Source organism: Heteronotia binoei, chromosome 14 (assembly GCF_032191835.1).
Source record: "Heteronotia binoei isolate CCM8104 ecotype False Entrance Well chromosome 14, APGP_CSIRO_Hbin_v1, whole genome shotgun sequence".
NCBI classification, from domain to species: Eukaryota; Metazoa; Chordata; class Lepidosauria; order Squamata; family Gekkonidae; genus Heteronotia; species Heteronotia binoei.
Genome location: NC_083236.1, coordinates 24574887 through 24589755, shown reverse-complemented (window position 1 = coordinate 24589755; position 14869 = coordinate 24574887). Strand labels below are relative to the sequence as shown.

At 48.1% G+C, this 14869-nt stretch overlaps 1 protein-coding gene across 1 annotated transcript in view; it reads right to left on the bottom strand.

The window, feature by feature from the left end:
* VWF (von Willebrand factor) overlaps positions 1–14869 on the bottom strand; it is a 190299-nt gene that overhangs the window by 66481 nt on the left and 108949 nt on the right. The window contains exons 30-33 of the mRNA XM_060253812.1: positions 12276–12419; positions 10799–10963; positions 8084–8127; positions 707–884 (exon numbers count right to left, since the gene is read on the bottom strand). Coding sequence (XP_060109795.1) covers positions 707–884; positions 8084–8127; positions 10799–10963; positions 12276–12419 — 531 coding nt within the window. The remainder of the gene's footprint in view (positions 1–706; positions 885–8083; positions 8128–10798; positions 10964–12275; positions 12420–14869) is intronic.

Here is a 14869-nt window from a genome sequence, read left to right as displayed (position 1 = left end):
AAAAAACCAGTCTAAAGAAAGGGTTTCTTGGGGTAGAGACACAATGGTTGCTCCTGCATCTCCCCTGGCCTAAATCCTCCCTTCCTGAAGCTAATTTCCTCTCCCAAAAAATGGCCATTCTGTTCGGTTACACGTGTTGGCATGAAATGTGCAGTGAAGTGCGCATGATCACAGGGAAGGAGTATCTGCATGTCTCCATCTATTGCGTACCTCCCATTTGCTCCTTTCTTAGCTGCTATTTTGCCCCACTCTGTCCTCTGTTAGCTGCTAGGAGAGGTACCTTGAGTTGAACCACAAACAAGAAACCCTGGCTAATGGCTCTCCCCTGTAAACTGACAACAATCCTCACCAGCTTTTCTGACTTCCTTACCAGTTGCAAGCAATGTTCTCTCTAAGCTGCAGTCTTGTGAGAAATAATTCTACTTTGTGAGCTAGTGGCATTAAAGTTATGAGCTACTGCATAAATTATTGTGTTCTGGGGCCATTTTTCCTGAGCTAAGACAAAAATGTGTGAGTTGGAGGCTAAAAATCTGTGAGCTAACTCAGCTTAGAGGGAACACTGGCTGCATGTCTGTTTCAACCATTTTTAATTGTTAAGTTCCACTCCATATACTGCCAAGGGCCAAATCACCACCTGACCATATTAAGCACACCTGAATAGAGAGAAATGCATGAAGCTCGCACAGAAAGGCACCAGCCTACTCACATGGGCATACCCAGCGACAGCCACACGTTTCTTCCACTTTCAGCGCAGGCATGTTGTTGCGACACAAGGGCCTTGGCATCTTCTCACAATTGATTCGGTGGCTCTCCAGAAACGTGAATCCTCCTGGCAAGCATGTCACTGTACGACACTGATCCAGCAATGTCCATTTGTCCCCAGGCTGTGCAAAATGACATGCTAATGTTAAAATAATGTCCAAAATGCTCTCGTAGGAGTCAATGGCACCGTTAAGCTGCAACCATCTAGAACTACCAAGTAAAAAAACACTGTCCTCAGACTATCAAAAGAGTCAAGGGCAATGAAACAATTAAAAAGTTGTACTTTCCATGGATGCAAAGTTATTAGTGACATAAAGAAATACTCAAGACGACCAACTGATTTCAATAGGAAAATTAAATACATTCTTTGATCGCTGGTATGGAAAACAGTGGGGCTCAGAAGCCTTTTGCTTCAATGGGATCATGGCTACTGCGACAAATATGCATCCCAATCTTAACCAATTTGCATGATGCTGTGCTAGATCAGAGAAGAACTTGGAATGCTGCCTGTTGACGTACTTGGCCCTGCTTTTAAGCCAGGGCACTGGAATCAATAAAAGAATTTCACACTCATCACTTGAAAGGGTAAAGGGACTTTAGCTTTCAGGAACATAAAAAATTATTTTAGGAAGTGTTCTCATTATGAAGCTTACACCATGACAGTAATAAATAATTGCTATTCCAGGCTGCTGAAGCAGAAATTTGACATCTGAAGATGACAGAAGACTTGAGGGCCAGTTTGGATGTTCTAACGTAGGACACTTTTATTGAGGGTTTTTTTTTTCCTATTGTTAAGTCTAGTTGTTAGTTGCTATGTCATTTTGTTGCTAATGCAATAAAGATGGATTGAATGCAGGAAACCCCTGGGAATGCAGCTGTGTAGGGGCAGGAAGTGTGGTTACACTGCATCAGTTATTGTCTGTCTGCAGTGACTCACACAAGCATGGTGACTTGTTTGGATCCATCACATAAACACAAAGGAAGTGCCACCAATTAGTTCTGTTGCAGCAGATCAGACAGTATTTTCATGAAACAGCTGTGTCCAAATGGACAGTTCAGGAGAGCCTGAAGTAGACCTTAGAATCCTTGGGTGGATAGGAATCTCCATTGGGTTTGCCAGCTCTGTCTAAGCAAATAACAGGAGATTTTGAGGACATTGCTTGAAGAGGGTGGAGTTTGGGTAAGATGTGAAGGCACCTCCAGGTGGCTCTTAAGGAACTGCCCCCTATCCCTATAATGAAGACCACAGAGACGTCAAAATTCCTAGAGTGTCACCATGGAAGCCATTATCCAGCCATTTTTTCTCCTGCTCCTTTACTTCTTGAGGGTGCAGGATTGAGGTGATGGTGGGGGATTTACCCGCTATGGACAAGCAAACAGCAAGGCTAATCCCTATACATATTGAAGGCTATTTTCTCTACTGTAGAAATGTCATTATATCCCTGCAATGGAGTCCACCATACAGAAATCCACCCCCCCTCCCCATTGTAATGAACATTAGAGTTCCTTGAAAGTATTTTGAAAGGTGACATTCCTTTAGGATGGACCCAGCATAATGCATTATCTTCTTTTGGCATTAATGTATACACCGGGGGTGGGGGATACTGCACAGAGGTAGGGTGACCATAATGTCTGAAGGCCAGCCAGGGACACTGGGGGGGGGGGCGGTGTGCGCGCGCGAAGCGCGCCCCCCCGCCGGAAACAGGAAGTGATGTCACTTCTGGTGACGTCACTTCCGGTGACGTCATGCCACCACCGGAAACAGGAAGTGGCATCACTTCCTGTGACATCATTTCCCCCGCGTCACCTGCCGGAAACGGGAAGTGACATCACTTCCTGTGACATCATTTCCCCCAAATGACATCATTTCCCCCAAATGCCACTGCCGGAAACAGGAAGTGACTTCACAGCACTTCCTGTGACGTCCCCAAAAATCCCCCAAATATCACCGCCGGAAACAATTTTGTTCTCAAATCCTGTATATACTTCATCAGTATATGGGATAAGGCACTTTCTCAACTGTGCTGCATAATGCAGCCTATTTATTTTGTTCTGTTGGCTCTATCTGCGCCACCTTTATCACTTTCGGGGTGTGGATCCCCCAGTGGGGTGGTCTCCCGACTCCCTCCGCTGACTGTTTCTGATAGCCCTGCGCCCCCTCTTTCATTTGATATGTGTCCCGTGCGGGTGCCACCCTCCCGCCGGGAGATGCCGCAAAATGAGCCCCCTTGAGGCTTATGGCGGCAGGGCTCAGGGGAAGCGAGCTAGACTGCTGTTCTTTTGAGGGGTTATAGAGTGTTTCGAGCCCGTCCCTGTGGCATCGGTCCCATCGTTGTGGGACCCAGGGGGCCGGCGCAGCGGCACGCCGAAGCAGCCTGTCACTAATAACACCGGTCGAGATGCAGGACAGGAACCTGGAAGTGACCGACAGGCTGCTTCAGCGTGCCGCTGCGCCGGCCCCCTGGGCCCCACAATGATGGGACCGATGCCACAGGGACGGGCTCGAAACACTCTATAACCCCTCAAAAGAACAGCAGTCTAGGTCGCTTCCCCCGAGCCCTGCCGCCATAAGCCTCAAGGGGGCTCATTTTGCGGCATCTCCCGGCGGGAGGGTGGCACCCGCACGGGACACATATCAAATGAAAGAGGGGGCGCAGGGCTATCAGAAACAGCCGGCGGAGGGAGTCGGGAGACCACTCCACTAGGGGATCCACACCCCGAAAGTGATGAAGGTGGCGCAGATAGAGCCAACAGAGCCAACAGGACAAAATAAATAGGCTGCATTATGCAGCACAGTTGAGAAAGTGCCTTATCCCATATACTGATGAAGTAAATACAGGATCTGAGAACAAAATTGCACTAGAAGACACAAACACAAAGCTCCCTTACACTGAATCAGTGCTTGGGTCCACCAAAGTCAGTATTGTCACATAAGAGAAGCCCTGTTGGATCAGGCCAGTGGCCCATCCAGTCCAACACTCTGCGTCACATAAGAACATAAGAGAAGCCCTGTTGGATCAGGCCAGTGGCCCATCCAGTCCAACACTCTGCGTCACATAACAACATAAGAGAAGCCCTGTTGGATCAGGCCAGTGGCCCATCCAGTCCAACACTCTGCGTCACATAACAACATAAGAGAAGCCCTGTTGGATCAGGCCAGTGGCCCATCCAGTCCAACACTCTGCGTCACATAACAACATAAGAGAAGCCCTGTTGGATCAGGCCAGTGGCCCATCCAGTCCAACACTCTGCGTCACATAACAACATAAGAGAAGCCCTGTTGGATCAGGCCAGTGGCCCATCCAGTCCAACACTCTGCGTCACATAACAACATAAGAGAAGCCCTGTTGGATCAGGCCAGTGGCCCATCCAGTCCAACACTCTGGGTCACATAAGAACATAAGAGAAGCCCTGTTGGATCAGGCCAGTGGCCCCTCCAGTCCAACACTCTGCGTCACATAACAACATAAGAGAAGCCCTGTTGGATCAGGCCAGTGGCCCATCCAGTCCAACACTCTGGGTCACATAAGAACATAAGAGAAGCCCTGTTGGATCAGGCCAGTGGCCCCTCCAGTCCAACACTCTGCGTCACATAACAACATAAGAGAAGCCCTGTTGGATCAGGCCAGTGGCCCATCCAGTCCAACACTCTGGGTCACATAAGAACATAAGAGAAGCCCTGTTGGATCAGGCCAGTGGCCCATCCAGTCCAACACTCTGCGTCACATAAGAACATAAGGAGGGAGGGAGGGAAGGAAGGAAGGAAGGAAGGAAGGGAAGGAAGGGAAGGGAGGAAGGAAGGAAGGAAGGAGGGAAGGAAGGAAGAAAGGAGGGAGGGAAGGAAGGAAGAAAGGAGGGAGGGAAGGAAGGAAGGCCACCCCCTCCCGCCAGCCCCCCCCCCCACTTTCGGCCCCCTTACCTGCGGCGAGTCCGGCGGCGACGAGTCCGGCGGCGGCGGCGGAGAGGCCTTCCCGACGCCCTCCCGGGCGAAGGACAGCGGGGGGTGGGGTTGTAGAAGCCCGGGGAGCGCCGGAAAGGCCCGCGGGGGTCGCTGGAGGGCCTCCAGCGACCCCCGCGGGCCTTTCCGACGCCCTCCCGGGCGAAGGACAGCGGGGGGTGGGGGTGTAGAAGCCCGGGGAGCGCCGGAAAGGCCCGCGGGGGTCGCTGGAGGGCCTCCAGCGACCCCCGCGGGCCTTTCCGACGCCCTCCCGGGCGGAGGACAGCGGGGGGTGGGGGTGTAGAAGCCCGGGGAGCGCCGGAAAGGCCCGCGGGGGTCGCTGGAGGGCCTCCAGCGACCCCCGCGGGCCTTTCCGACGCCCTCCCGGGCGGAGGACAGCGGGGGGTGGGGGTGTAGAAGCCCGGGGAGCGCCGGAAAGGCCCGCGGGGGTCGCTGGAGGGCCTCCAGCGACCCCCGCGGGCCTTTCCGACGCCCTCCCGGGCGGAGGACAGCGGGGGGTGGGGGTGTAGAAGCCCGAGGAGCGCCGGAAAGGCCCGCGGGGTCGCTGGAGGGCCTCCAGCGACCCCCGCGGGCCTTTCCGACGCCCTCCCGGGCGAAGGACAGCGGGGGGTGGGGGTGTAGAAGCCCGGGGAGCGCCGGAAAGGCCCGCGGGGGTCGCTGGAGGGCCTCCAGCGACCACCGCGGGCCTTTCCGACGCCCTCCCGGGCCTCCGCCGCCACCGCCGGGCCCCGTGCGCGGGCGGGGAAGGCAGCGAGGGAGGGAGGGAGCGTCCCTGCGCGTGCGCAGGGTTGTAGAAGCCCGGGGAGCGCCGGAAAGGCCCGCGGGGGTCGCTGGAGGGCCTCCAGCGACCCCCGCGGGCCTTTCCGACGCCCTCCCGGGCGAAGGACAGCGGGGGGTGGGGGTGTAGAAGCCCGGGGAGCGCCGGAAAGGCCCGCGGGGGTCGCTGGAGGCCCTCCAGCGACCCCCGCGGGCCTTTCCGACGCCCTCCCGGGCGAAGGACAGCGGGGGGTGGGGGTGTAGAAGCCCGGGGAGCGCCGGAAAGGCCCGCGGGGGTCGCTGGAGGGCCTCCAGCGACCCCCGCGGGCCTTTCCGACGTCCTCCCGGGCGGAGGACAGCGGGGGGTGGGGGTGTAGAAGCCCGGGGAGCGCCGGAAAGGCCCGCGGGGGTCGCTGGAGGGCCTCCAGCGACCCCCGCGGGCCTTTCCGACGCCCTCCCGGGCGGAGGACAGCGGGGGGTGGGGGTGTAGAAGCCCGAGGAGCGCCGGAAAGGCCCGCGGGGTCGCTGGAGGGCCTCCAGCGACCCCCGCGGGCCTTTCCGACGCCCTCCCGGGCGAAGGACAGCGGGGGGTGGGGGTGTAGAAGCCCGGGGAGCGCCGGAAAGGTCCGCGGGGGTCGCTGGAGGGCCTCCAGCGACCACCGCGGGCCTTTCCGACGCCCTCCCGGGCCTCCGCCGCCACCGCCGGGCCCCGTGCGCGGGCGGGGAAGGCAGCGAGGGAGGGAGGGAGCGTCCCTGCGCGTGCGCAGGGCGATCTGCACACGCGCAGGGTCGCTCCCTCCCTCACTCGCTGCCTTCCCCGCCCGCGCGCGCGGCCCCCGGCTCTCTGGCTGGCTAAACCGGGACCTCTAATGGTCCCGGTATACCCAGCCCGGGAGCCGGGAATTGGGGGCCAGATTCGGGAAAGTCCCGGGAGACCGGGACGGTCTGGCCACCCTACACAGAGGTACTTTTCCTACAGCTGCAACATTACTAGAACTAATAGAGAACTACTGGATCTACAGGCAAAAATTTTGATAAAAGATATTCAACTGGATTTTTTTCCTCTTTGTGGGCCTATATGGGTGGTTAGGAAATTCAGATTTGATTTGTTTTTTTATGAGGAACTCTTCCTAAGGGTTAGCTGGGAATTTGTTGGATTTTCAAGGAAAGGTTTAACGTTAAGAGCTTATTGGAAGCTATAAAAGAATCATTTGAGGATTTTTTTTAAAGGTCTATGAAATATTTAGGCTGTAAATGAGATATTTTAACTGTGCTCTCTTCTTTCTCAATATGTGGGAAGTAAAGGAACTCAAAGGTTCTCCATACAGCTGTGGAGATTAAGTAAGGCGGCTCTGCTTTTCTTTAATAATTACACGTCCCATCCATCAGGCACAGATTGAAGAACTGTATAATAGTAGCTAAGACATATTATTTTTTAAAAAATAATAATTAATTAAGCAGACATCTAGAGTAAGCCAAGAAATCTGGTACACAAGGAAATCAGACAAACTCCCAGCCACAAAATACAGGAGAAGCAGAAATGGCAATAATATGCACACAGAGACTGGTTAAGGTAAAAGTCAATCAAAACAGATGCTTCTCCAAGCATGCCAGAAAAGGAATCAAGCAAGCTTCCTCTCAGAGGGAGTTTTATATTCATTTACTTCTTTGGATTTATGTGCTCATTCAGTGGTTGAGAACCTTCAAGCACAAAGCCATCGTGTCTTGAATGAACCCAGTTTTTACTCCTCTTCGTGCCTAAAGCCCACAAAATAACCGCCATTTGGAGTTCTGCAAGACAACTGGCTGTCCAGCCTTGATCTGTAGTGGATGAGGAGAATGATCCTGTGAAACTAGAGTTCCTTATACAATGACTCAGATCACTGGTTTAGCTGTACCAGCACTGGGGCCTTTTTCAGCACTGCTGCCTAAGATCCTTTCAACTAGAGACAACTCAGATGGAACCTGAGGCCTTCTGCAGCTATACAAAGCACTGGAGCAGGCTGTGTTGATAATCCCCTCTTTATTTTTTCAAGACTGGGGTTCCAGGGCTGGAAACGCATTCTGTGCACCACCCAAGTGTTGGAAGAACTTGCCAATCAGGATGCTAGGCATGTAACAATTTGTAACAAAGGGATGCAGATGAAGGATTCTGGAGTGAGCCAATATTGCCTGCTAGGGGGGCGTGGTTAACCATGACCAGATTGTATATAGTTGCAGTTTTGCTTCAGTTGATTCAGAACTGGCTGAACTCACTTTATTTCACCAAACCCCTTCATAAAAGGGCAGGATCCATTTAAAAAATGGTTCCACCTTGCAGGAAAGATTTCACAACTATGGGAAATGGTAAGCTTAGGCACAGTCAAGGCATTGCACATAAAATCTACAAATTGTTGTAAAGTTAAAGTGTGGAATGTCTTGTATTTCAACACAACATTTTTTTTCAATTATAATGAAATCCTAGACATATATCTTAATGCCTCTTGATTAAAATCCGGTAGATGTGCTAGGGAGCAGATAAAATGGATGGATTGGACCTGAGAATTAAAAATTGACCATCCCCAAGTCATCTTATCTAAAAACCAGATCAATTTCATATATACTTACTCTTTTTTTATTCCCATCCTCATCTATGCACTCTGGGACAGTAGCTGCAAGGTAAGGCATGACATGTTCAAAAATGTCTCATTTATCTGGGATACTAAATTCCTGCTTGTGAAATGAGAATCAGACTGAATGAAATGGGTAGGCAACAGCCATGCAGCCTATATATGTTTAACCAGGAATGACAGCTACATGACATAACTCATTAGTTCAGAAAGTGGTGAAAGGGGGGTTTACTTGTGAATTTCAGGATGGCTCAGTTTTTATAAGGACAACACACCCCGTCCCGGGTCACCAAGTAGGGCAATTAACACTAAGGCTTTCTCACTTACTAGTTGAAGACTGGAATCTGAGGAGCCCCTGTTTTTAAAATAATGGGATAGATCTCATCTCTTCCCTGGGCAAAAATGTATTTATGCATTTACATTTACACCCCACATTTCCATTGGGCTCAAGTGTGACACCTTCCTTCAATCTAAGCAGCCTTTCTCCAACTTAAAAGGTTCTTCTGTTGGAAGAACTACTTATAACCCAGGGAAAGCTCCTTAATTAAAGAAATAATTGCATTATTATATACTAGGAATAAGGCCCATTGTGGAGAAAAATACAATGGGGTCTAGAAAGAGGGTTTGGGTGAGTGCCCCACCTTGCTGTCTTCCCACCCACCCAAATGAAGGCACTCACTCCACGCCCCCTCAAGGGGAGCTGATCTCTGCCATCTGGAGAGCAGTTGTAATTCTGAGTGGTCTCCAGCCCTCACATGGAGATTGGCAACAGTGGCTCCCCAAAAGGAAATAGCATTGTACCTGTCTGAGATCCCCCCCCTCCTCAAACCCCCCCCATCCTCTTCAGGCCCCACCCCTTAAATCTCCAGGAATTTCCTAACCTGAAGCTGGCAACCCTGTCCTTCCCTTTATCTGCCTTCTGACTTCAGGTTTCCATTGCCTCCCCCCTCCCTGCAGCCTCCACCTAGGGAAAGGACAGCCACGGGGTGGGGGAGAGTGAAGCAGCTTACATAATTCTCCTCCCCCCCGCCACCTTTGATCTGTGAAACAACCCTGTGAGTAGGTTAGGGTGAAAGTGTGTAACTGGTCCAAAATCACCCAGTCATCTTCCACAGCTAGGACCCATGTCTGAAACCCTAACTCCTATGCCCTCCTCAAACTCCACCACAGAATCTCTAGGAATTTCCCACCAACCTGGAACTGGCAGCTGTAGTCAGGACTGGTCCCAATGAGTTCTGCCTCAGAGGCTCTTAGTCATACCTTTCAGACCAACAGTCTATCTCTGAGAATGTTGTTGGTCTTAAGCACAGGACTTCAATCTCTCTCTGTCTCTCTCTTTCCCTCAATAACTCTCTCTCTCTGAATATGGTCTGTTGCCACAGTATGCAATTTTTTTCCCATTTCCAGAGGAGGATAGGGAAGAGTCCTCAGCCAATCAAGAGAAGCCTTTCTCTGGCTGTTTCCCTCCTCCTCTCTCCTTCAGTCAATTGATGGAAGGGGTTCTTTCTCTCCTCTGTGAATCAGTGCGACAGACAGCTCAGTCAATGGGGGAGTAGGGAGAGCCAGTAACTGCCAGAACTAAGGTTGGTTGTCTTTTACTGATATGAGTCTGTTGCTTAGCTGGCTAGCAACAGCCACTTGGGTGGGAGAGAGGAATGGACTCAACCAATGGCAATCAAGTACTCTTGGTTGATAGTCTGACAGGCCAAAGGTTGATGCACCACAGTCCCACTCAGTCCCAACCAATCAGATTGCTTGGTTTTGCCAAGATGAAAGGGCTTATAGATCACTTTTTCTGGTGTGGAAAGGCAACTAATACATAAATGTGAAGTGTGTTACAGTCAAAAAGTGTTGTATGCATCAGGAGGACAGGGCATTTTAAGTGGTGGCTCCTTACCTTTGGAATGTTCTCCCCCTTGAGGCTCTCCTGGAACCTATCATAATACCTTTTAGGCGTCAAGCCAAAACACTTCTTTTTATCCAGGCTTTTACATAAGGGAGCTTAAAAAATCTTCATCACTATGGTCTGCTTCTGGTCTTAGGTCTGTTTTATGGATATCACTATATTGTTTTTATGTTCTGGCCTTGTTTTTAATGGCTTATTTTGTTTTCTTTTTATACTGAAATTTTAACTTTGTGGCATTTTACTTGAAAGCTGGCTTGAATAGGATTCTGGAGAGGTGTCATAAAATATTCTAAGTAAATAATTCCAGCCATGTTGGATTGTAGTGGAAGTGCCAGATTTGAGATTTTTGGGGTCTCAGCTTTCTAGAGTCAAATCTCTGGTATCTGATAAAGGGAACTTTGACTCTCAGAAGCTTATACCCCAAAACCCTTGTTGCTCTCTAAGGTGCTACTAGATTTGAATCTCACCATCCTAAATAAACAATTAGGCTTGTTCTTAATAGTTGTGATTAACCAAATCCAGCCATGCCCAATACAGGCCTCAGGAACCAGGGAGCAGACAAATGAATGTGTTGTGTTCTGGGGAAAACACATAGGGTCCAGTTTCTCAATCAGAATGCCTGTTTCAACAAGCTCTGCTTCTCCTCTGTCGCTGAACAAGGCAGCACCATCCTTGGCAGATATACTTCACCGATTCTCATCTGGCTGTCTTTTACATTATGAAACAGCTCTTCGGTGTCTGAAATTAATCCCAGCAATTCAAGCAGCAGAAGAGAACTTCTGGTTCTTGGAATAACGGAAAACTTACCTGCGCAGAGCTTTTTGATAAATTTCTCATCTGAAGCAACCATGGCAGAAAGTTCCTCAAACCTTTGCAACTTAATGATCCTGTCCATGGCAGAAGGTCCTGCTAACGTGGTCAACTGTGCGGTGTTGTATCTGTCCCCAACTACAATGGGAAGTAACAATACTCCTGGGAGGAAGAAAAAAAAAAAAAGCAAAAACACACACCCTCACTAAACAGTTTGTGCTTCCAATGGCACTTCAGCATGATGTTCAGAAATGATTCTGTACTGAAGACAACTTTAAAATATTAATGACAATTTTTTTCTCCCCTATTTTTAGCAATGAGTGTGAAGGAAAGCATTTTGTCTTTGGACCTCCATGCTGAGTTTTAAAATTTTTTTCTCTCTAGGCAGAGGACAGGCAGACAGGGGCAAAGTCAGTTCAACTGCTTTCCAGACTTACCTCAGGGCACTTCATACAAATGCTAATTGGTCTAGCTAGAGACAATAGGAGGCTTCAGTCCCCCCACCCCTTCAAGCAAGGAATAGAAATTTGGAGGAATTGAAATAATAGAGAAGCTTTAGGAAGGATCTTTCCCCCTTCATATATACTTTGCAGGGAGCACCAAACATTGTTTGGTCTAACCAAGGTCTTCACATTGCCCAGCATCTAACCCCACTACTTGAACACACTAGGTTAAGCAGAAACTAGGGTTGCTGACCTCCAGGATGGGCCTAGAGGCCTCCAAGAATTACAACTGACCTCCAAACTACAGAGATCAATTCACTGGAGAACATGTCAGCTTGGAGTTGGCACCCCTAATCCTGTTTTAAATTACTGAAAGGCCAAATCAACCTCCCCTAATTAAAAACTGCATAGTTTGTGAGTGTTCATGTGCAGTTGCGCACACATCTGCCTGCATGTTCCCTAGAGCCAGGATGCATCCCCCTCCCTCCAAATCAGAGGTATAACCAACAGAGACTGAGGAAGAGATGACCACTGAAGAACGTCAAAAGTCATGAGTTCAGGACTTAGTGATTTACCAGGGGGCAGAACCAGAAAATAGGGACTGCTTCTGCTCAGCATGGACAGTTGGAGAGTCTCCATTATTTGTCATTTGAAGTTGAAACACTCTGCTTAAGGGGATCAGGAATGAAAGAGGCACAATGCAGGGCATTTTGCCTCTTTCATTCCTGATCCCCTTAAGCAGAGTGTTTACTTCTCAAACACTGTACTTTATTAGCTGCTATGTACACTCACTGTATATAATTCCAACATACTTTACATTCTGTGTGTGCCTGCAACATAGTACTTTGTATGCTGTGTGTACTTGTCTAGGAAAGAGTGATATTTATTTAAGAGATGCTTATACAAAGAGCACCTAGCCAACTCAAGAATACAAATTGTCTCTTCAGAGGATATTTTAGAATAGAAATGTATATTGAAAACTGTGGAGCCATTCTGAAATACCCTTGTATTATGCAGAGAGAAATACTTACTATTGATGCTTGCAGAATATGCAGCATAATCCAGAGAATCTTCTGACTCATTTGATATAACAATCACTGCTATTTTGGATGCATTAGGCCTTCCTCCACTGGCTTCAGAGACGGCATGCTGAACTGTGAAGTCTATTGCTTCTCCTACAAGAAAAATTAAAACCCCATTAGCAAAGTTAAAAGAGCACCACAGAAATAACTAAATATTACTTTTAGTTCTGTGACAATTTAAAAAGAGCTTTTTTCCAAATGCAGCCATTGAGGCTCCTTGGGAGGGGGGACCAAAAGCAGATGGGATCTCTAATAGGGCTGCCAGCTCTAGGTTGAGAAATACCTGAAGATTTGTGGGGTGGAGCCTGGGGATAACAGGATTTGGAGAGCGGAGTAAAAGCAGGGTATAATGCCACAGAGTGTACCCTCCAAGACAGTCATTTTTTTCCAGGGGAACTGGTCATCTGGAGGTCAATTGTAATAGCAGGAGATCTCCACATACCATCTGGATGTTGGTAATTCTAATTTCTCTTTTCATTCCTTTTTTACCATTTTTGCCACTGAAAAATGACCCCTCAAACTTTTAACCGCTCTGCAGTTTTCAGCAGTAAAAACATATGGATACATTTTCAGAAGAGAAAGCAGGAAGGAGAAGAAATGCCATAAAACAGGACATTTTCATTGGTGGCACCTTTCCTTTGGAATGCACTCCCCCTTGAGGCTCATCTAGCATTTACCATAATGTCTTTTAGTTGCCAGGCCAAAACCAGGGTTGCAAAGTCCCCTGCGGCCTCCAGCGGAAGACTTTTTTTGCACACACATTGCATGTGCAGCATGATGACATCACTTGGAAGTGACGTCATCACAGCAACACCGCATTCCAGCCACTCTAGGTGTTTCCAGGAAAACACTATGGTTTTCCCGGATGCTTTAGCAATTTGGGAGGGAAGAACTCTATGGTACCAACTGGACCATAGAGTTTTCCCTCCCAAATTGCTAGAGCATCTGGGAAAACCATAGAGTTTTCCTGGAAACGCCAAGAGCAGCCAGTGTGTGGTGTTGCCGGTGCGATGACATTACTTCCAGGTGACACCATTGTGCTGGAGACATCGGGGCAGGTTCCCCCCCGCCAGCCCAATGTGGGCCGGCAGGTTGGCAATCTCCAGGGCAGGAGAACCGCCACCCGACTGGGGGCTTGGCAGCCCTAGCGAAAACATTGCTTTTTACCCAAGCAATTTTTTTAACCTCAAAAAAGCTAAGGAGGTTTTTAATTTTTTTTTAATTAATTTTTATTTATTTATTTTTGCTGTTTAGGGCTGCTGGAGTTGCCAGCTCTGGTTAGGGAAATTCCTGGAGATCTGAGGGAGGAACATTGAGAGAGTTAAGTTTGGGGAAGGGAGGAAGCTCAGCAGAGATATGATGCTATAGAGTCCACCATCCAAAGCTTCAGTTTTCTCCAATGAACTGAAATGAAATGTAGCAAAGGCTATAAATTAAACATAGAAAAGACTGAAGCAATGTTTTTTTTTAATGTGGACCTAAACAATTTTTCATCTCAGAACTGGATTAGGAAAATTAAGATTACAAAGAAAGAAATTACTTGTTTAGGAATTAAATTTAGCAAAAAGGAGGAAGACCTATTGGAAAATAATTTTAAAGCAACAATTGCAGAAATAAAAAACAGATTGACACTTTAGAAAGCTTTCAGATTATCAGTCCTAGGTTGGATAATCACAGTAAAAATGAGAATGATATTCAAAATGAATTATATAAACTTCAATTTACCAATTATTATCCCAGATAAACCTATTAAAGTGTGGCAGTCTGTGGTAAACTGGGTAGTAGAAAACTTGCAGTCAGTTGGTCAGCATCATGAAGTAAAAGTGATAATGGTGGGTTGGGTCTTCCTAATTTAATTATATCATGATGCTGTGCAACTGGTTTGGATGATGAAATGGATAACTGGGTGTCAAGATGCTTCAGAAATAGCCATGGAACAACATTATGTAAAGATGCCACTGAACACATTTTTGTAGACACCAGGGCTTTTTTTGAGCAGGAATGCACAATAATGCTGTTTTGGCTGGCTTGGTGTCAGGGGGTCTGGCCTAATATGCAAATGAGTTCCTGCTAAGCTTTTTCTACAAAAAAAGCCATGGAAGACACACAAAAATACAAGGAAGACTGCACAATAACAAAAGCTGGATCATTTATGGTCTTCTGAAGATCTGGGATTGTTATAAGAGAAAACTCTCTCCACTGTCATCTGCTATGAGCAATCTTGATAAATTATAAAATTTCCAATGTAACTCTTTAACTAACTGGGAATGTTATGGAATTGATACCTATATGACATTAATCAAAGGGAGTAACAACTTTGCACTTCCACGAAAGTAACCAATTAAGTAAAGGCAATATAAAATGGTTTGATTTCTTACAACTTAAGAGCTTCTTGAATAAAACTATACGCAGAGGTTAAGGAATAAGAAAATCAACAACATTTAAAGAAACTGTCTCCAGAAACACAAGGGAAATTGTATGTAAAGAGGTTAACAAAACCCTCCCAAACAACTATTCCAATCTAAATGGGAAAAATACTTGAA